The sequence below is a fragment of the Gobio gobio genome (genome assembly GCF_949357685.1).
Source record: "Gobio gobio genome assembly, chromosome: 17".
In the NCBI taxonomy this organism is placed as follows: domain Eukaryota; kingdom Metazoa; phylum Chordata; class Actinopteri; order Cypriniformes; family Gobionidae; genus Gobio; species Gobio gobio.
The window spans coordinates 12,904,054-12,927,863 of record NC_137110.1 but is presented as its reverse complement, the minus strand read 5'-3'; the positions used below and the strand labels follow the sequence as shown (position 1 = coordinate 12,927,863).

Genomic DNA, 23,810 nt, shown 5'->3' with positions numbered 1-23,810 from the left:
TGTGTAAGAGTGATGCACGTCTATTTGTAACCGAGATCAGCGTCTACATTCTCAAACACCCAGTAAAGAGGATAAGGTCAGGCCACTTGGTCAAGACCCCTCTTTAAAAGTTTGGCAGATAGAGAAAACTCAAGATAATGTAGTGGTGTGGTTATTTTCTCCATCTCTCTGATGGCTATGACAACTACATGACTAGCAATACCAGTCAACAGAATCCTATGGGTGAACACAATAATGCTCCTTCAATTGATTTTTAAGCTAATTAGTTTAATAAAATCCAACAAACCGTAAAGATTTTAACCAACTTAAGATTTAAGACCAACTAAAGATCAAAACTGGGATGAAAAAAAGTACAAGACCAGATTTTAACACAAACAATTTTTATTTTTCCTCCAACATACCGTGTACAACAGATATAAGATAGAGGTATCTGAACATGTCAAATAATAATATTTATTAATATCATTATTGTAACATTAATAACATGGAATGTAGTTTTGAATCTTTTCTTTATCTTTTTTGAATTTTCTTTTTAGTTTATATAAGAAATATGACAAATAAATAAAGCTTTATCATAGTCTCTGTATGTCAACTAACTATCTGAATATAGTTCTCTCTTCACAATGGGTAAAGGTGCAACGGGACGGTGCTGTAGAGCGACACTTAACGGTCTTCCTTTTCGCCACCTACTGTTCCTTCATCCAATAAGGAGTGCTCGGAAGCGAATCAAAGTTTCTGGAACCTTCTCAAGGAAATACGGGAACAAAATCAGGTCCTTCTTTTGTAAATAACCTTTATCTTCTCAATAAATAGAACGAAAAAGGGCAACGGCATCAACGTTGTAAAAGTACATAGGAAGAGCGAGTAAATCTACTGAACACAGAGGAAGCCGATCATGTGACGTTTCAATGTTAGCCTCTCGACCCTTTTTAATCCTCTACGCACACAAAAATCAGCAAAAAGACACCAAAACAACTGAACAGGTGGAGTTTTGAGATTTTACTGAGCTGAACATCTCGAGGGACTGACAGAATGAGGAATAGAAAGAGAAAGAAGCATTTCCTCATTCCAACGCCCTGCCGGTTTGAAATGAAGCTGTGGTTTAATCGGTGCTATGATCCTCTAGTTGGGAAATTATGGTGATGAGGTTCTCCAATCCGAAGATGTAACCGCTATCCTGCCCCTCGTGGACAACACTATCCTCCCCGTAGTGCCTACAAGTGGTGTGGGCAAAGTCAATCATGCGTACGTCTACGGCCGGGCCGCTGTCTGACCTGGGCATGCGTCGCACCCCTGCAGAGCTGCTGGTGCTGCTTCCGCCCCCGCAAGCACCGCTGTTGCTACTGCTGCTGGCCGCACCTGCGCCGTGAGGGAATCCAAAAGCACCTCCCTCCTCTTCTTCTTCCTCCTCCTCCTCCTCCTCTTCTTCTTCCTCCTCCTCGTCGTCTTCCTCCTCCTCTTCCGAAAGCCCATCCTCTGGAGAATGGCGGGATCGCGGAGGGTCTCCATCGTAGATTATCAAGAGTGAGCTGGAGTAAAAGCGGTAGCTTTCACAGGCCTCCAGGGCCGCCTGCATGTCTCGCAGCCTCCGCAGCACCGGCGACAGGAGCTCGCACCTTAGGCGTCTCCCGTCGTGGAAGAACTGAAAGATGGCCTCTTTGAAGCCAGACAGGGTCAGCTTACGGCCGTGGTACTTGTTCATGAACATGAGCTGCCCTGTGTCTGAATGGTAGACCTGGAGGAAAGCAAAGAGGAGCGTGTGAATGAAACATCACCGTTCTAATATTTACCTTATGGAATCACGTTTGAGAGCTACGCTAACCTGCATGCCACAGAGGCGCACTCCGATGCTGGCGGAGGTACTCTGTTGACACTTGCGAATCTGCATGGCCTTCTTCTCCTCGGAGGCGTCGTCCCCGTGCTGTCTTGTCCCCATCTTCAGATCAAGCACGCATGGAACCGTGTAACGCCACGTCAGGTTCTCCAACAGGATGAATTCTGATGGGAGGTGCTGGGTTAAGGGAAACACAGATTCTCCTTTCTTTTCTATAAATCATGCTTTACAATTAACCCTTGTTTTTGTTGCATGTAGGCTTGCTACGATAGTCGGTGTTGCCGGTGTTACCGGTGTCCAGACTCAACACCGGTTACATCACTTGCCCACTGTGGCACCGCCCACCGTCTTTTAGATTTTTTTTATAGTAATAAAATAATTTAGTTCAGTTAGAGAACAGACAATACAAATAAAAACGGAACGTATCGCAGGATCCGACCGTGAGTCTCGGCAGCGGCAGGAGTCATTCATCAGATTTAAGAGTGTGGAGCTGACTGAGATGATCGCGGAAGATTGGGTTTCAAAGCAAAACGTAAAAGCGCCTATTTAAGGGAGTTTGTCATTTGTTTTGTTGTTGTGTTTTTCATTAAAAATAATAGGCTAATGAACCCACAATTCAAGCAACCCGCCACCGAATTGGCGCTAATTCAAAACCGAAAGTAAAATGTGCACGGCCGCACAGAGTGCGCATTGTTTACTTTCGCCTGGCTCCGCAGTGCTAGCCTCCGCGCTACGCTGACTGCGCGCATTTATTTTTGCCGCGCGCACCGAGTATAAACAAGGCTTTACGGACGAACTGTTATTCATTCATGGCATGCATCTCAATCATAGACTGATCAATGCTTGATCAGTGCCCTGACTACTGAACTAGGGAACTGATTGAGACGCGCCCAATGCCTCACAGAGCGCGTATTTACAGACGAGCTGTCATTCACGGTGTGTGCGCACTGGCGCGTTTTCAGTTCAGAGCGGTAGTGTGCATGTTACTTTCGGTTGGATAGAATTAGTGATTTAAAAGCCTTCGGTGATACCGGTATTACCGGTGTTGTCACACATCAATTAACCGGTGGGGAAATTTCCTCACCGTCACATCCCTAGTTGCATGATAAAATGCTTTCATTTTCTTTTCCTTACAAGTGTCATTCTAATTATCGGCATACGAAAGAAGCTGTATAATGTGCTGTGCTATTTGTGGTGCATTGAATATCTAGGAGTATTTATTTTCATTTATTTTTAGTGATTTTTAAGAACAAATAAGTAGGGTTGGGTACCGAAATCCGGTTCCAATATGGCACCGGTACTTATATAACCGGTATGTACCGGACCGAATCAGAACGCAGATTTCGGTTCCTCATTTCGGTGCCAAAATTCAAACGTGCTTTCGCGCTTTGGCTGAGCCAGAGACAGACGCTCAGCGCTGCTCACATCCCAACTCATGACAACTATTCAGTGTTTTCAACCACATCATGTTTATTTCAGGTTTCAGACATTTAAATGCTCATAAGTAGATACTAGCAAAACACACACACTGATGTCTATGAAAGCGGCTATGACAATCCTTTCAGACGATTATAATTTGACTAACGTTACATGTTTTATTCACATCAGATACATGCACATTATATAGTAACTATAGCGTTTACTCTGTTCTTCTTCCAGTTCACTGGTCACTTACTTTGATGTATTTCGTGAGACGAGAATGCTCTCAAGTGTTGTAAATCCGACAGATCCGATTCTGAGGCGCAAACTAACATGGCGCCGCCCATTGCGCTTTATAGATCAACTAACACACATTCACTCACACGTTTGAACATCAGATAGTTCGTGACACAGTTAAGAAGTTTGTGAATATTTTGAATAAAAAGAAAAAACGAAATAAACCCGATACAGCTGAGCTGTCAGCGCTATTGCGGCTGCTGTGTGTCATGTGAGAAACACGACGCGTCGCCATGGAAACATTAAGACGATGGGTTCTAAAATATTTAGCCAGAGAATATGATCATATTTCAAAAAAGAGCTGAAGCTCGAATCTGGTTAGTAGCATACCAAGAATACAGACTACTGCTGTTATTATTGTAATTAAGAGTTATATTAGGCTTGTTGTAGTTGGGTTAGGTGGCTTAGGTTTTACTGTGAATTTGTAAATAAGTCAATTATAATTTGTAAATAAGTAAATTGTGTTTTGTATTTATTTATATTCATACATTTAAGTATACATTAAACTTTTAATAAATGGTTCAATTTAAATAAAAAATAAATAAATAAAAAGCCATTTAATGTCATCCACCTCGTTTTGTGGCCTTTTTTTTTTTAAAAAAGTATCGGTTCAGGCACCGTTTAGGCACCGGAACCGTTTTAAAAGTATCGGTTTGGCACCGGAATCGAAAAAAACCCAAACGATACCCAACCCTACAAATAAGTAAAATAGGCATTTAAACTGATATATTTAAAATATTATATAATATTTATAAAATGTGATAATATTCAAAATAATATAAAATTTATTTTTTAAACTGGGTAAAACAGGTGTTTAAAATGATTAAATTATAAATGTAAAGCATTTTTGTATAATAAATAATTCTTATTTGCCATCATTAATTTGTATTACATACTTTATTTTTAAAATTATATATTACCATCATTTACATTTCATTGGCAATATATGTGTGTGTGTTTTATAGCAAAATATATTGTATGTAAATATACACATACTACAGTTCAAAATATTTAATGTTCTTCAAAATATGTCTCCTTGCTCACCAAGACTGCATTTATTTGGTCAAAAATACAGTAAAAACAGTACTATTGTGAAATATCATTTAGATTTTTTGTATTTTAATATATTTCAAAATGTAATTTATTCCTGTGGTGGCAAAGCAGAATTTTTAGCATTACTCCAGTCTTCAGAGTCACATGATCCTTCAGAATTCATTCTAATATGCTTATTTGTTGATCAAGAAAAAATTGTGCTGTTTAATATTTTTGTGGAAACCAGCATTCATTTGAAATAGAAATTTGTTGTAACATTATGAATGTCTTCACTGTCACTTTTGATGGATTTAAATGTGTAATAATGAATAAAAGTATTAATTTCCTTTCAAAAATATATTACTGACCCAAGACTTTTGAACAGTTGTATGTATAACGCATCACAGCTCCGTGGACCAGCACTAGGCCCTGTCCCAAATGCAAACTTCATGTGCACTTTTGGTCTTGTGTGCTCATAATGGCCGCTGCGCGTGTCCGTTAAGTCCACGAGACCGCAGCGTGTCCCATTTGTAATTTTAGGTCTCAGAAGGGTGCTCGCGAGCGCCCCCCTTTGAGGTCGATATGCGCCCTCGATGCGCACTTCTGCCCGGAAGGTATCGGTGGTACCACTGGTGCGGGTTACGCAGATTTCTTCCCGGCATTTAAAGCGGCATTATGTTGTGAAAGTGCGGACTCAGAGGAAGACCGTGAGGGTTTAGGGTGCCATTTGGGACAAGGCCCTAGTAGAATAGCTAGCCTTCCATTGAAGCTGCCATTTTCCATTGGATCATAACTTTGACTGACATGGGTCATCAGCCAATCAAATTTTGATGTGTAGTGATAGAACGCCCCAGAGACCCGCTGATGTGTCGGCGCTGCCCCCCGCTGATGTCATCAGCCGTTTGAACTTTTCGCGGGTTGCGAGCGAGCTATGGCCGCTGTGGATGACGGGCTGCATTCTAATGAGCTTCGTGTGCATCCAGATGTCAAGCCGGTAGCTGACAAGCTGTGTTTTCTTAGTGTTTCTTTTGATGTTCTTGTTGCTCTAAGTTTTTGTTTGTTTGTGAGTATTTGTGCCAGAGAGTTGATTTTGATTCATTTCACCAGTTGCCTAAACAGCGACGTGAGTGCAGTGGTATCAATAGTTATATTGCCTTTTTGTCTCACGTGTCCTTTTATGTTGCTTGCGACCTTCCCAACGACGAGCATTTTGAAAGCGGGGTTCGTAGCAGTAGTGCATACAGTAGTGCATACAAAATTGTTTTATTTTGTATGTATCGGTGTGTGTGTGTGGTGTTATTGCGGTGGCGTTGGGTGTGTTGATCGTTGAAACCCCACGGTACGCTGCTCAGTAAACAACACAACACCAATCCACTGTTGTAGTTTGTGGCAGCACTAAAGGATACTGTATTGGTTGCGGTGTTTTGCGTTCTCCTTCATTCTCTGCAGGTGTTGTTGGTGGCACTTGAGGCTCCAGGGGTTGTGCTTGAGCTGAAGGCCAGCAGCATTGCTCCCCTCCAGACTGCAGTAGAACACCTCGGCCTGCTTGAGCCATTCCTCCTCACGTTTCACACTGGAGGGGTGAAGACAGAGGTGGGTCAGCCAGACAGACATGCTGGATCAGACTACTTGTTTGTATGAACTCAACATGTTTTTTAATAGAGATCTGAACAAACACCCTAGGAACCAGAACACCCAAATTAGCTTGAAGGCTGAAGCAATATGATAAAAGCATTCAACTAAGCAACCACATCATTCTGGATTCATGCCGGCTTGGGCCAAGAGTTCATACTCCAAATAATAATGTTATCTTATTATGTTATTATTATCTCAATATGATTATGACTTAATGCTACTGCGACATGCATGTTTGCTACAGCTCGGACAAGTGTATTTCCTTCCGGTTTTATAGTAGAGAGCTGTATGGTGGGTTATTACCTATGATTCATTAAATCCTAAATCCTGCAAGGAGAACAAATGCCCTTTATCTGCTCTTTCACCCTTCCCCATTCACACAGAGGTCACTTCTAAGTCACAAAGCTACACTGGTTACATAACCCCTTGCTAAACTTTGGCTCAAATCACACATTTGCACCAGTCCGGCTGCCAGGAGTGGAGAGTGCATCTGCTCTGCCCAGCTGGGTGTTCTGTGGGTCAGTGCGCTCATCGCCTCTTCATGACGACAAGGACACTACGATCGGTCACATTCTCACTGAGTCAGACAAGTACTGAGCAGGGCCATTATTACAGGAGAACACAGGCTAGTATTATTCAAGAGATGTGGGGTGGTGTGGTCAAGGCGTTAAAGCTTAAAGCGGCTAACTGTAAAGCTGCTGGTTCGATCCCCAAGGAACAGCACGTGTTTTGTCAGCATTGTGACCTTGATAAAGATTCTGAACCTCAGCATCTGGTAAATGACTGTTACTTCAGCAATGGTTTAGCACACATAACTTAGCTTTATTTCCGGGGTTCAAAATTGAATAGCCACAAAAATACAAATCTATATAAAAGAAGAAATTTAAAGAATTCGTTTTGGATTTTAATTAATCCAATGATGCACTGTTAAATGCAAAACTGTGCTATAAATGTAATCGTGGTTGTCGGGGCAGTGCTATTCGGTTGTTAAGGTGATCTGAGTGTTTTTTTGCATGTTGCTAAACAGCTGTTAGGTTGTTCTGGGTGTTCAGCTAGAAGGGCTGAACGATTTTTTTTTAAAGGCATTTTTTTAGTGCGTCACAATTTGGCCAAAAAGTACATTGTAATTATATCAATATGACTAAAATAATATATTTTATTATGATTATTTTATTATAATGATGATTATTATTAAATACAAATATTAAACAAAATAAGAAATTTTACTATTGTTATAATACTATTTCACTCTAAAATTACAATACCAAACTTATAAATACACAAGTAGTGTTCCCAAATGCATGACATAAGAGACCCAAAAACCAGAGCAGATGCAGATATGGATTTTACATGGAGCAGCATTTACTTTGAACCAAGCCGCTATATTTAATTAAATTGCAGCCTTTGTAATATGATAATAGTACTAAGCCATAATCACGATTTTATTTTAATCAATCACTCAGCCCTACTTGCTAGGTGGTTGCTTACAGGCCCAAATAGATACACTCCAAAGTTATGACATTCTGGCCTAAGGTACCTCATTCAGTTCATCGTTCTAAATATAGAAGAATAGTCTACACCACAACTAAACCGATTACAGCACAGAGAAACCATACTGCTGGAATCACTTTTGGAAAGATTTTCTTTTTCGATAAAAGCAATGACAAACAATCAGAATCCATCCTGCTTTAAAGCAGCAGACGATATAACTGCAGTGCGCTTAGAATAAACATAACTATATCCTGGTGTGACCACTAATTTCGTTATAGTTCTTGGTGTGAACAGCCTTTAGTCTTCAATCCTATTTTTCTATGCATCTATTATGCATATTGAGAGGCAGATTGCACAGTAAACTGTTACTGTCCCCTCACCTCTTGTCCTTATCCTTCCGAGTGTGTCTGGACCGGTCCTTGCTGTAGCCCTCATTGTCCAGCAGCATCTTACTGACCCATTTTATTTTGTTATTGGGTTCCAGGTCGGCCGAGGGCACCACGTTCTCCAGGTCCCCAAGCTCACTGTGCAGAGGGTACGCAATAAGACACAAATTCCCTTCCTCATCCTCCTCGAAACTCACCGACACCACACCTGCAGAGAGAGAGAGAGAGAGAGATGGAATAGAAGACAGAAGGAGAGAGAGAAAAAAAAAATGAGGTCAGAGGTGAAACCATAATAACTTCACTTGAGCAAAGAAGAAGTAGTCAGAGTTCCGAGCTTAAAGTAAACTGTCTGGGAAATCTTTAACATCTCTTACCCACTTCTCTTTTTTGCTCTTAAAAGCTCCCCAGTCTTTAACAAAAGCTACTGAGCCGACAGCACGGGCTGGTCCTAACCTGATAGGAATCATACAATCCATAAACAAACAAGACAGAAATACTGAGGGTGGGAGAGAGCAAGAGAGAGAGAGCGAGAGAGAGAAAGATAACATAGAAATTGAGAGTGAGATGGTTGGGAAGAGAGAGGTCTAGGAAACAACAACAGCCAATGAACAGGAGCCGTGACTTCACTGGATTGGTTCTCAATCGGTCATAGCAAACCACAAGGAACGTTTATGTTCAATCAATTGCTGAACAAGGATGAAACCAGCCCACAAACAAATGACAAGAGGCTAAAGATATGATCAAAGCAACACTATTTATTATCAAATATCAAATCATATCACTTTATGACTTCAAAACTGATATCATCAAAGCATCAGATGAAACACAATGGAGCATAACCTGGGAAAATCACAGAAGAAAAACGAGGACATTACAAGAATGTATTACTGACAGGCAGTCCCAAATAGTCTAAAATGTCTTATGAGACATACAGGAGACATTTGCATTGTCAATTTCAACCACTTGAATTCATAAATGTATATAGATCAGTGATTTCAACCTAAAATCAAAGGGGGGTGGGGGGTGGGGATATTATATATATCAAAAACATTTTGTGTGTTGTTTATTACATAATTTCCAATGATGATTCTCATTGGCCTCCCATTACTCTAATACTTTAATGCATCAAAGTAAAAAAATGAACGAATATGCAATGATTTATTTAAATCAGCTTAAATTAAAGGCATAACAAAAAAAATACTACCGTGACGCATACATTTTAATCATCCAATGTAAATTAAATATTTCATCAGTTTTTTTTGTATTATAATAATGATATGCTGTATTGTAATGACAATAGTAACAATGCAAAAAAAAATTATAAACACCCAAAGTCTCATCTAGATTCAGAACATTAAAAAAGGAAACAATTTAGAGAAGTGTCAAATGCACTAAATTCAGTAATTTCCTACCGTTCAGGAAAATAAATGCATTTCAAGACACAGTAAACAACCACAAAGATTATGTCCGAGATTCTGTTTTGACATCACAAACCCATCCCTCAACCTCGCCCAATAAAAAAAAACCCAGATGTCCTGCACACTTATCATCAGCGCATTTGAAGCATATGAACGCTGCAGTGTGCATCCAAACACGGCTGTTTATTTGAAAAAAGTAGAGACGGTGGACAGAAGCAAATATCTAAACTGGTTGAACTTGTCTTTCCAGGTGCATCCTCAGGAATGACAGCAAAATCTTGCAACCACAAGAGTGTGGGAGACAGTCAATGATGTCATGTCAGCAGTCTTTTGGTCCAGACAGAAACATTTGCCATTGCTGCTTATTTTCAAGTTTGTCAGGCTGGGAAGCGTTCCACATTCAGGCATTTCATCCTCAAGCGAAAACTAAGTGTTTGTGTTAAAGTACAGCCTTGCTTAAGCATGTCATAACTTACCTTTTAGGGGCCCTACTTGAAAGGGAGTTTTATAAGGATAGTAGTACACCCAGTCACTTAAACGTGACTTGATTGCCTCCATAGAAAGTTAGTAACCACTTTCATTATTTTAAAAAATGTGAATGTGACTGACAGGCGTCTTTTTTTTCTGTTACACGAAATAAAGAAAGTCATGTGGGTTTGGAACAACGTGAATGTGAGTAAATTACGACAATTTTTTTTTTTTTCGGTGACCTGTCCCTTTAAGAATTTATGATATTACAACAGCGCCCCCTTGATAAACCAGTGTTAAGACGGAAACACAGCAGCACTACTGGCCTTCATTTAGCATGAAGATGTTTTTTTACAGTCTAGCACACTGAATGATATCATATTGTACGCAAAAAAGATAGCTATAAAAAAGAAAGGAATAGCCTGTATAGCCAGGAAACCAGAATAATCCGTCGAATTATTACTTACCTCTATATTGCGGTGTAAACTTCCGCATAGCCGCAGGAAGGCTCTTGTAAAACTGGTGCTCCCGGGGTATGAGGGGCTTGCATATCGTCTGCTCCCCGAAGCGAAGCACACACGAGTGTCCCCCGACCTGGTGCACAAAGGGCTCAAGGAGCACACCTTTCCCCAAATACCCCTGCGGCTCTGTCTGCATCCCCTCGATGGCTGGGCTCATCCTCCGGGGGCATTAGACTCTCGCTCCTGGTCCAGTTGGACACCACAAGACGTGTAGACGGTTAAAATGACGAGATGGTCTCTCTATATTTCTCTCTGCGTTCGTTTTTTGTTTTCTTGATTCACTCTATCGTTTACTCACAGTCAGCGATGCAGCAGTACACTGCCGGACATAAACAAAAGAAACCGGAATGAGGAAGAAAGACGACACGACAGGAAAAAGCTGTGTTTTGATTCAAATCCTTTCTTTTATGACACGAGTCATCTAGTTTGTATCTTTCTTATTTAGAAAAGTGCTCTATACTTGTTCTAAGGGAGAAATTTGTGGGATTACACCGAGAAAGAGCAGTTTGAACGGCTTAGTGTCAACCGCTCTCTCAAGCTCTTCCACTGACGCCGTAATCTCTCACCGAACTGAGAAAATGTCAGCGCTGCTTCACAAGCCTCGCCTCTAATATCAAACTGGCCAATCAGAGCGCCGGAAACGGTGTAGGGTGGCAACCAGTGGAGAGGACAGAATGCGAACAAAGAGTGAGGAAGGGTGGGGGAGGGGAGGAAGTAGATGGAAAACAGTCTGTGGTGGAGGAGGGGGTGAAGCTGAGCAGCTCAGCTGTTTTTCTCCCTGTGACATGGATGTCTTAGGGACGTTTGTAAAGTGCACACGTTAAGCCACTCGCTAGGGTCACAACACGAATATGCAGAAAATGCAGCTTAACGGGGGAAAGCAAACCTGAAAAGACTAGCAGATAACATTGACTTGGCCACATATTCTACAATGAAAAAAACATTAAAAAAAAAAACATTTTAACAATATAAACAATCGTTTTTTAAATAGTTTTTCCCCCTTCTTCAACAGTATAGTGCCTTTTACTATACACATGCTATTTGCTATAGGCTATATAGTATTATTGAGTACTTTGAGGAGGATAAATGTGGAAAAAGTTAGATTGGCATACTTATATAGTTTAAATTTAGCTTTTATCTAAAAAAAAAAAATCAAGCAGTTGAGATTGCTAAGCTAGACACATCAGTCATCACATGTGTGAGTATACTGAATGTTGAGTACTTGTTTGCTTTATCCAAGTGCTGTGCCATATAGTGTACATTTTGTGATGATAAACAGTCATGCAGCCAAAAATTGCTTTATGTGATTGTATGACTATTTTAACTTCATTTCTGTGTAAAGCACTTTGAATTGCCACTGTGTATGAAATGTGCTATACAAATAAACTTGCCTTGCCTTGCCTAAATATATTGCTGGGCGATAATAGGCCTATTTTGCGGCAGTAAACAATCAAGCCGTTGATATTTTCAATAGTATTATGTATGTGAATAAAGTAGAATATACTTAAAGAGGTAGGCTATTTGAAAGTCATGGCATAATACTTGCATAACACATTGTATCTTTAGTCCCCTAGTGTGCAAGCCAAAGGCAACTGCATGCGGCTTACACATTAGACATAATATTTTTATTAGGCCTAAATATAGAACATATCCTATTGTAGCCCTGCAATAGTGTGATATCATCTGTGCAAATGTTTGGTACAAACAGAGGTGTAAAGAGTACCTGAAAACCATATGAGTAAAAGTACCTTGCAGCAGACATGACTCCATTACAAGTTACAAGTCACCAATTCCAATACGACTTGAGTAAAAGTCTTAGAGTATCAGATTTTAACAGTACTTAAGTATTTTACTCATACTGAATGTAGGCTCAAATATTGCAATATATCAAGGTCAACACAGCCTCTTAAACGTCTACAAACCCTCAAGTCTCAGTTAAACTCAAGTAAAAGGCTATAAGTAAACTAATTTCCTTAAAAAAGGTCTCATCAATATATCGGATAAATAAAATAATGTTAAGTAAAATTAAACAGTAAAAGTCTGCTTGCACTGGATGTGCTGGTTTCGGCCTCATCACTGGCTGTAGTCATGGCCTCATCTCCTAAACCAAACACCTACGATTCAGCAACTTCCTGCTAATGCACTCGCATTCATGTAAAGTAGCCTTGTTGACAAGTGTGGATGAGTGAAGGCAAAACGCACAAGATATAGTCCCTTTCAATGCCCGTAGATGCGAAATCACTTCTTTATTGCAGAAACAAACTGCTGCAGAAAAAGTTAGGTGCCATGCAAAATGCATTACTCACCACAAAAGTAGAGAGTAAAAGTTTCTTAATCTGTAATACTACTACAAAGTAGTCAAAAAGATACTTTAGTACACTAATTACATTTACTCAAATACTTTACACCTCTGGGTACAAATACAGGCAAATGAGAGGAAAAACATGCATACAATATAAATGACCCCATGGTAGGGGATTACTATTGTGTTTGGTGTCAATCATTTTGCAGACAAAATTATGTCGGGTGTCTGGACAGATGTTTGTTTTCTGAGGAACCGAGAGCGCTGAGTTTCAGACAATGGAAATGGTATTGTGTCACTGCTTTTTATTTAGATGCTGTTATATGATAATCCGTGCAAACAAAAATCAATGGTGATGAGTAAATAGGCAATATAATTCTGAAGACATCAGGAAAAGTTAATGGAATGACCTGGTCAAATGATTTTCCTCAGAGAAAGTGAATCATAGTTTGAAGGAGGATGGATGCACATATCATCAACAGGAGATCTGCAGTAGTGTTGGACCACAGGCAGAGGTTTTGACTTTAATCTCTCTCTCTAATCCCGCCTGCTGGAACTCACGAGTGGAAAATGGGCCATGGAAAAAGTGTGAGAGAACAATGAAAAACATGAATTACCACTACAGGGCAGGGAACCCCTTTTGTATGTTATCAAAGGAGATGGATATTTATTATTAAATGTTATTAGACCATCCATTTACCAATATGGAAAATACACAAAGGATTTTAATATAATTTACTCATCTGCAACTTTTTCTTTCTCACATGGAACATATAAGGAGATATTTTGTCCAATCTGCTATTTGCATGAACAAAAGTACAAAAGTTTATTTTGTCAAATCAATTTGGATAATTTATGTGGTTCAGACAACCTAATGTTGAGGAACAACCTCCTTCACTGTATTAACTCAAATTCCAATTAACCTTAAAATTTAAATTAAACCAACAATATTTTTTACAGGTGGTTGTCAAGCTAAAATGGATAAAAAGTTGCCATTTAAGTCCGTAACTTATATTTTGAAGCCAAACAATAGCTTTGATTGAGAAAAAGACACAAATTTAAATTGTTATTCGCTGAAATTTATTTTCCATTTGCAACATTGCTTTAAAGGGGTGGTAAACCACGATTTCACTATTCTAACTTTAGCTAGCGTGTAATGTTGCTGCTTGAGCATAAACAACATCTGCAAAGTTACAACGTTCAAAGTTTAAAGCAAAGGGAGATATTTGCTTTTAAAGATATCAGTTTCTAAGGACTACAGCAAACGGCCGCTAGGCGACTACAGACATTCCTCCAGGGTTGGTGACATCACCAGTCCCAATATTTACATAAACCCCTCCTCCGAGTATATAATAATAAGGGGGGGGGGGGGGGGGTGAGGCCATTTTGTATCGCTGTTGTTGTGGTATAGTTAGGCTGGAGTGGTGTTGCTGCAATGCCGACGAAACGCTGTTATTTTCATCCGGATTGCAGGTCTGGGGTACTTGCTTTGTTCAGCCTTCCTAGGGACGGGGGTACGTTGCAGTGCGTTTAACATACAGCATGTTATATGCACGTGTGTATGAGACAGAGGGGCCCATCATAAAGCACGAGACAGACAGGGTCGGAGGAGAAGACTGGAAAATGTGACATAATGGACAATATTCGTCCATTGCAATTCATGAGCAGCGGTTCAGCTGCGCGAGACAAACACTGCCAGTGTGAATCATGCACGACGGGCGCGCCTCCCGCTGCACATTTCACGGAGGAAAACTTCCACAATCTTCGCAAGTTCAATACAGGATTCGCACAACAGCTTGTCCTGAAAGCTGGATTTACAAACAGAAGCTGTTTACGGGCCACAACCTGTAAGTCTGATTTATTTTTCATCGATGTGTTTTCCTGTAATAGGTTAATTGTACGTTGTAGCAAGGAAGTAAACAAATGACAACGCTGTTCTGCAAACCAGTCTGTTAAATGCTCATTCATAACGTTATCCTACGAACATCTAACGTTACAAACACTAACGTTAAAATCTCAACAGCGAACTTGGCATTAGTGTAAATTATTCTTTGATTAGAGCTTTTATGTATTGTTTATCTACGGGCATGCTAAACATGGTTCTGTGTGTGATTTGGCTACTAGTAAAGCCATGTGTTTAGTGTTTGTTTTGGGTTAATAGTTCTTGCGACAGATATTTGGCTATAATCGTTCTAAAAATACAAAAGTGCCATTCAGTAGCGATCACTATAGATCCGCAGTCTTTACTCTTGAGGACTGAACAGGTTCTGCTCGATCATCTTCACTTAAATGTTCTGGGTCTGATTCAGGCTCATATGGTTTTATTGACGCCATTGTTTCTAATACTGACCAAAGCACAGCCTCCGGTGAAGGTAAGGGGCGTGGATTTTCTGACAAACGTGCACTGCGGTTAGCGAATCACAACACACTGCAGCTAACCAATCTGAGCCCATTGCGTATTTTTGAGAGACTGGCTTCATACAACCCGGAAACCATCAGACCGTTTTACAAGGAGGGACAGAGCAATGTAGAATAAAGGTCAAATATATGAAAAATAATGCAATTTCTTTTAAAAACGAAGCATGAACACATGTTACAGTGTACCCCACAAACACAATCAAGCCTTCAAAAGAATGTGCATGACCGGGTCAAATGGGCACACAATTCATTTATTCATTAAAGGAGCAAATGCAACTTGGGGTGGTATATCAGGTTAAAGACCAGTGTTACAAAAGCCTGACGCTTTGATCTCAGACACCTGTGAACTTGAGAATCCCTGAGAGAACCATTGTACCTTTAAATAGAGTACATAACCCCCAAAGGGCTCTATGTGGAGGGCCTGATATTTTTATACCGTATGTTGCACTATGTAAACAGCATCTGCTAAATAACTAGTAATTAATTTCAAAACTAACCAGATATTCTGCAATTAAGTGCAGACCAGTATGTCTTTAATGTTTAATCAATATTGACCTAGTAATGAAGAGCCAATTCAAACTGCACACAAGAGTGACACAACAGCCTTATTACTGATATATGACAGAACATGAGTTTTGGCAATTGCTCTGTGTTGCTTGCAATAAATTCTGAGATATGAAACATTCTGATCTTTGGCAGTACAAATCTGAGACCAGGACGAGAATGAGAGCACCGGATACTGCAATTAGTGACAGGTTAGCTGTGGTGGCACTTTTGTCAGAGTTCTAAGAAGGGCAAACCTTGCCCAATGCCAACTCCTCTTAATTCACTTGTTAAGTGCACACGTTAAGCCACTCGCTAGGGTCACAACACGAATATGCAGAAAATGCAGCTTTACGGGGGAAACCAAACCTGAAAAGAAAATGAATTTTAATAAACTAGCAGATAACATTGACTTGGCCACATATTCTACAATGGAAATTTTTTTTTTTAACAATATAAACAGTAGTTTTTTTTAAATATATATTTTTTCTTCTTCAATAGTATAGCGCTTTTTACTACACTCTAAAAAATGCTGGGTTAAAAACAACCCAAGTTGGGTTGAAAATGGACTAACCCAGCAATTGGGTTGTTTTAACCTAGCAATTGGGTTGTTTTAACCTAGTGAATGGGTCGTTAAAGCTAGTAGACACATCAGTCATCACATCAGTGTGAGTATACTGTATGTTGATAAAGTACTTGTATGCTTTATCCAATAGAGCTGGGCCATAGTTTACATTTTGCGATGATAAACAGTCATGCAGACAAAAATTGCTTTCCCTATTGCTTTATGTGAATGTATATATGGTGACCTGGGCCTACACTCTTAAAAAAAAAAAAAGTTCTATATGGCACCAAAAATGGTTCTTTGTCGTAATCATAGAGGAACCACTTTTGGTGCTATATAACACTATACCTTAACATGTTCTGTATATGGTAGCGGTGCTATATAGCACCTTAGTCAAAGAACCGGTGAAGAACCTGAAGAACCACTGAAGCACCAAAATTGGTGCTATATAGCACTTAAAGGGTTAGTTCACCCAAAAATGATAATTCTGTCATTAATTACTTACCCTCATGTCGTTCGACACCCGTAAGACCTCCGTTGATCTTCGGAACAGAAATGAAGATATTTTAGTTGAAATCTGATGGCTCTGAAAGGCCTCCATTGGCACAATGCACGGTTCACTCTCAAGACCCTTAAAAGGTACTAAAGACGTCGTTACAAAGTCTATCTCACTACAGTGGTTCTACAATAACTTTATGAATCGGCAAGAATAGTTTTTGTGCGCAAAAAAACCCTAAATAACAACTTATATTGTGATGACGATATCAAAACACGGAATCATGAAGCTTCGAAGCGTTATGAATCAGTGAGTCGAATCATGAGTAAAAGTTGCTTAATCTTTAATACCACTACAAAAGTAGCCAAAAAGATAAAAAAAAGATACAGTAACTAATTACATTCACTCAAATACTTTACACCTCAGGGTACAAATACAGGCAAATGAGAGGAAAAACATGCCAAAGGACCCCATAGGGGATTACTATTGTGTTTGGTGTCAATCGTTTAGCAGACAAAATTATATCGGGTGGACAGATGTTTGTTTTCTGAGGAACTGAGAGCGCTGAGTTTCAGACAATGGAAATGGTATTGTGTCACTGCTTTTTATTTAGACACTGTTACATGATATTCCGTGCAAAAAAAATCAATGGTGATGAGTAAATAGGCAATATAATTCTGAAGACATTAGAAAAAGTTAATGGAATGACCTGGTCAAATGATTTTCCTCAGAGAAAGTGAATCATAGTTTGAAGGAGGATGGATGCACATATCATCAACAGGAGATCTGCAGTAGTGTTGGACCACAGGCAGAGGTTTTGACTTTAATCTCTCTCTCTAATCCCGCCTGCTGGAACTCACGAGTGGAAAATGGGCCATGGAAAAAGTGTGAGAGAACAATGAAAACATGAATTACCACTACAGGGCAGGGAACCCCTTTTATATGTTATCAAAGGAGATGGATATTTATTATTAAATGTTATTAGACCATCCATTTGCCAATATGGAAAATACACAAAGGATTTTAATATAATTTACTCATCTGCAACTTTTTCTTTCTTACATGAAACATATAAGGATATATTTTGTCCAATCTGCTATTTGCATAAACAAAAGTAGATTGTAACTGCACTGTAAAAAAAATATTTTCATGATTTATCACAAAAATGTTTCTTTTGTCAAATCAACTTGGATAATTTATGTGGTTTAGACAACCTAATTATGTTGAGAACCAACCTCCTTCACTGTATTAACTCAATTTTTAAATTTCAATGAACTTTAAACTTTAAATTAAACCAACAATATGTTTTACAGGTGGTTGTCAAGCTAAAATGGACAAAAAAAAGTTGCCATTTAAGTCCGTAACTTATATTCTGAAGCCAAACAATAGCTTTGAGTGAGAAAAAGACACAAATTTAAACTGTTATTCGCTGAAACCTATTTTCCATTTGAAACATTACTTTAAACATTATAACATCATTACCATGTTTCAGAGTTTGAGCATGACCGGGTCAAATGGGCACACAGTTCATTTATTCATTAAAGGAGCAAATGCAACTTGGGGTGGTATATCAGCGGTTAAAGGCCAGTGTTACAAAAGCCTGACGCTTTGATCTCAGAGACCTGTGAACTTGAGAATCCCTGAGAGAACCATTGTACCTTTAAATAGAGTGAATAACCCCCAAATGGCTCTATTTGTAGGGCAGTCACTGATATTTTTATACCCTATGTTACACTATGTAAACAGCATCTGCTAAATGACTAGTAATTCATTTCAAAAGCAGATATTCTGCTATTAAGTGCAGACATGTCTTTAATGTTTAATCAATATTGACCTCCAGTTAAGTAATGAAGAGCCAATTTAAACTGCACACAGAGTGACTCAACAGCCTTATTACTGATATATGACAGAACATGAGTTTTGGCAATTGCTCGGTGTTGCTTGCAATAAATTATGAGATATGAAACATTCTGATCTTTGGCAGTACAAATCTGAGACCAGGACGAGAATGAGAGCACCGGATACTGCAATTAGTGACAGGTTAGCTGTGGTGGCACTTTTGTCAGAGTTCTAAGAAGGGCATTAAACCTTGCCCAATGCCAACTCCTCTTAATTCAATCCCAGACTTGGTACACTGCGATCCAGCCCAAACAAAGCCTGCACGGTCTGCTCGGTAACCCAATAAGAACTGGAGGTCAAAGCCAAGGCCAAGACTGGGCTTCATGGATGGAGACAGGTGAGAATGCGAGACAGACACTAAAGCGATTAAGTCCATGCTAATCTCTTAATGTGGCTATCAATGGGTTAAATAGATTGATGCATAGACCGGCATCATCAAACCTGGACAAAGTGTACTTGTTAGCTCTGTGCAAATATAAACAATCGGGGCATTGGATGTTGTGAGATGTGTAGAGTTCTTAACGCTAATAAAATCAAAAGAGATCCTATTTAATTTCTTAGGATATTCTTTCTTAATGTTAAGATCTATCAATTCTTGCCCTGGGCTACATATTTTCTTTTGCATTGCATTGAATACTCAAGTATTTCAGAGGGAGGAATTATGGAAGAAAATGGATTGTGAATGCTGTTTTTTAAGTTTATATTTTTTATGCATTGAGAATAATGCAATATGATAAGCTATTATAGAAAATAAAAGGTTGGTTAGCTCTGAAAAGAAGGACAATGACTTGATTTAAATAGTCACAATCTTTTTCAGCATTCTTTGGTGATTAGTGAAAAATAAGGAGGTTTTCATAAAATATCAAATACAAAAGTGGTAAAAATGTTAAATGAATTCGCCCCTGTGTGTTTTGAATCGCTTTTAGTAGTTAGAGAGCGATGACAGAATATTAATTTTGTGTGTGTATCATGAGATAGAGAGAGAGAAATAAGAGAGGACAGCCAAAGATGACCTTGAGGGACCAAGGGGGGGCCGAATCTCCTGATTTTGCCCACGTGATGACAGTGGCACGCGCAGTAGGGATGGATTTGTATGGAGTAAATGAGAATGCGATGACTGACATACCTGAAACAACAGACGGCAGCTTTCAAAGTTAGCAGGAAAGGAAAGCAATAGAAAAACTTGCAGCATATAAACACCATAAAGTCACCCGGGGAACACGAGAAGGCCTTTTTGAATGAGTATTTGACCTATACTCAAATGCTTCTGGTCAGCAGTGAGATCAGACTCTAAGTATGAATCTAACTGACCAGCCAAAACTGACAACAATACAGGCCCATGGCCAAAGATCCCTGAACAGCTACGGCCTGCACTGGGTGGAAAATAGTTGGGCTCAAGGTAAGTCTATTTACCAGACAGCTCAGAGCAAATCCGCACAGGTCACTGAATAATACCTGCACAGTATACCTATTTTCACACACAATGCCTAAGAATAGCACTGTTTTTCCACAGTCTTAGAGGTGGATATATATAGGCTATATACCTCTCCACTACTAATGCTATTTGCTCTTGATTTATATAATTCAGTAATATATAGTGAACTAAACCTAGCTTAGTATATACTGTTTACTAAAGCTTTCAATTTCTGTTATAAATACAACCCCATTTGCCATAAAACTATCCAAATGGACATGTAAATGAGATCTATTTTAAAAAATGAATCTATAACATGCTTCAAAAGTGTACAGTATAAACAAATAGCTGAAGAATCAGGTAATATGTTCTTAAAATACTCTCTGGATTTCTAATTTTAATAAACACACACTCTTGACGTCTTGTTGACTGGCGTCTTTAAAACATCTTAAATGATTGCTTGGATGCCAAAGCTGTCTGCAGTTTTAACTTTGTGCATCCACACAGGGAAAGCAATCCGTCACGTGCAATAAACACATGTATGTGACTCTGAGATAATCCATCTTCAATGTCAGCGCATCTAGAATATCCCTTACATCTGTCTATATATGAAGCTCTTTCTGAGACAGTGAGATCATGACACACATAACGATTGATTTAAAATAAGCCACATGCCGGATTCAATGAGAGTGTGGACTGATGTCTTTATGAAGGGTCGTCGTTGTCCTGAACACACACTACCTTCCCAAGACAAAGTTTGCCTGAAACTTCCTGAGTGCTCTCCACCCTACTTTAGAGAATAGCATATCCTGCTGAGATGAATATGCTGTCCTAATGAACAAGGGGCAGGGGATCAAATGCTCCGCTTAATACCTTAAAGTCCCCCTGTAGTCAATCATTTTATCCCTTAAAACTCATCTTTGATTACCAAAATGACACATTTAAATGCTTTTGTCCTGTGAAAAAAACTTAATTCCTTAAAATAGCTTGAATGTAACTCTACATCCTTGCTTCATTTAGTATACGTGGATTCATTAATATGCAAATTAGCCCCACCTCCACTCACGCCAGCTCTGAGATCCACTCGCTCAATGCTGCACAATGGTATCGCTCTTTACAACGTTGGACAAATAATGGTAATTAATATGATTAGCCTTTTGCTTGACTACGTTATCAAACAGCTAATAATGTGTTGCTAATGTTACACAAACCATGTTCCCGTTTGCCATCTCAGACAGCTGCCATCTAAAAACCAGCATCCTTATTGAAATGCTTTGTTTGAACAACTTACAACGTCAGTGAAGAAAGGCATATAGTTCATTATAACATTGTAATACAATTTACCCGCAATATTGCTAAATGTACCCGATTTTTCATATCAACAGGAAAATATACCAGGATAACCTGACTTCTGTTGAAACGCCCCAGCTTAACAGTAATGATATGCTAAAGCCTGCCCGCACATTGACGTGATTGGTTACTAGGTAGTTTGTGATGTAAGAAACACCAGCGATTTCAAACCACGTCTTTGGTAAACTGGGCCCAATTTGGTAAAAAAATGGTGTTGACTTATGAATTTGCACATGGTTTGTCTTAAAGGGCACCTATTATGCAAAATCCACTTTTACATGATGTTTGAACATATATGTGTGTTGACAGTGTGTGTAAACAACCACCCTATAATTATAAAAATCCACCCAGTATTTTTTTTTTTATCCCCAAAAATCATAAGAAGTGTTTCAGAACAAGCTGTTCTCAGATTCTCTGCAGTGTGACATCACACTGCAAAGGCCCGCCTGCAAGGTTTGACTGACACTGCCGTTTTAACATAGACCCGCCCTGTGAGACCTGTATGCAATCCGCCATTGTTGAGAGATGTATATGCTACGCCCTCTTCTAAAGACTGGGCGGGGATATGCAGCTCATTTACATTTAAAGCAGTACACATCAAAACAGCGTTATCTGTGGGGTATTTTGTGCTGAAACTTCACAGACACATTTTGGGAGCACCCAAGACCAATATGACATCCTGAAAAAAGGGGCATAATAGGTGCCCTTTAAAGCATTTGAAAAGCATAGACACATAAACAACATAAAAAACTCTGATTTTTTTATACACTAAATAATGAAAATGTAAAAACACAAAAGCTTTCTGTGAGGATTAGGTTTAGGTGTAGGAAATATCATTAGCTCAGTTTAAATCGGTTGATTTTAAACTGTCATATTTAGCGTTGGAAAGCTAAGATTCATTCTAGTGAAAACGTTTATTTTAAATATATCGTGTAGAGTTGGAAAGTCCGATTCATTCTGGTGAATCGGTTCATTTTTAAATCTCATATGTAGTGTTGGAAAGTTTAAACAACAACGATGTACTAAAAACAGAACTTTTTTCCTTTATGTTTTTCGCATACAGAGGACAACGTTGTCAAAACAATCCCCATTCACGTAGATCCACGAAAACTAAAAACGCTGTATTATGCATGCCAGGCCAGTAGTTGGCGATGTCACTTTGTAAAGAACAATGACGAGCCTAGGCTGAACACTTAAAGGAACACGCCGACTTTTTGGGACTTTAGCTTATTCTTTAGGTGATTAAGTCCCATAAAGTCGGCGTGTTCTTTTAATACACCTGCGTATGACTCCAGCATTTTCACAAATTCGCATTTTTGTAGTTTACACAGAGACAATAACTTTATCGTTTTCAAAAACTAAACTTTGAACCTGTTGTCAAAAGTTTGTTTTTCCAGGCCCCAAAAACGGCGTTGTCGTTTAAATGAACAGCCAAAACGCATAAAAAGTTTTCAGCTTTTAGTTGAAAATGGTGCCGTGTAAACGGCCCCTTAGTGTCACTATAGAGAGATTATCTGAAAATGAATAGCAGTTTAATATAATACCTTTGTTGTTAATTGCAATCAATATTAATGAGCACCAAATGAGAAGTTTCTCTGTATAGTTTGCAGCATTATTTGGGAGAGGTTTTTTTTCCATAAGAGAACTTTATATTACAATTATCAAACTATCAGCATTGGCTGATATCATTCTGAATAATTGAATAATCGGAATCGGCTGAGAAATTTAGTGTCGGTGCATCTCTATCTTCTTTTGTGTTCAGCAGAACAAAGCAATTCATACAGGTTTGAAACAACTTGAGAGTGAGTAAATTATGACAGAATTTTCATTTTTTTGGGTGAACTGTTATAATTTTTATAATCTATTAAAAACCTATAATTTTTTTTCCCATTATAAACTAGTCATAAAGAGGAAGGTGGGATTCAGTGAATTGGTTCATTTTAAACTCTAGTGTTGGAAAGTCTGCATCATTCTAGTGAACTGGTTCATTCTAAAGTAGTCATGTCTAATGTTGGAAAGTCTGATATATTCTAGTCAATCAATTCATTCTACACGCTGAATTTAATGAACTTTGTCGGATGATCCATTTAAATTAACAGATTTGCAAAAAAATCACATTTCGAGTCCCAGTCGACTCAGTTATGCCAAGGATGATGCTTTGTTGTATTTAGTAGCCTGTATTAGCTTTGCTTGTAGACTGTAGGTCATTGGTGTGGGTTTTAGTCTAGAGACTAAGGAATTTAGAAAACAGGAGAGAGACCATTTAAAAGTGTGTTACGTAACATGGATGCCACACAGGAGGACCTTGTTAATTTGAACTTT

At 38.9% G+C, this 23,810-nt stretch overlaps 1 protein-coding gene across 1 annotated transcript; it reads right to left on the bottom strand.

Annotated features, from left to right (window-relative positions):
• Positions 1-363: 363 nt before the first annotated feature.
• On the bottom strand, positions 364-11,283 carry ip6k2a (inositol hexakisphosphate kinase 2a). The gene is made up of 5 exons (XM_079841740.1): positions 10,448-11,283; positions 8,089-8,302; positions 5,989-6,155; positions 1,823-1,998; positions 364-1,735 (listed from the first exon to the last, which is right to left on the bottom strand). The coding sequence occupies exons 1-5, from the start codon at positions 10,656-10,658 to the stop codon at positions 1,103-1,105; spliced, it is 1,401 nt and encodes a 466-aa protein (XP_079697866.1). The 5' UTR covers positions 10,659-11,283; the 3' UTR covers positions 364-1,102.
• Positions 11,284-23,810: the final 12,527 nt, after the last annotated feature.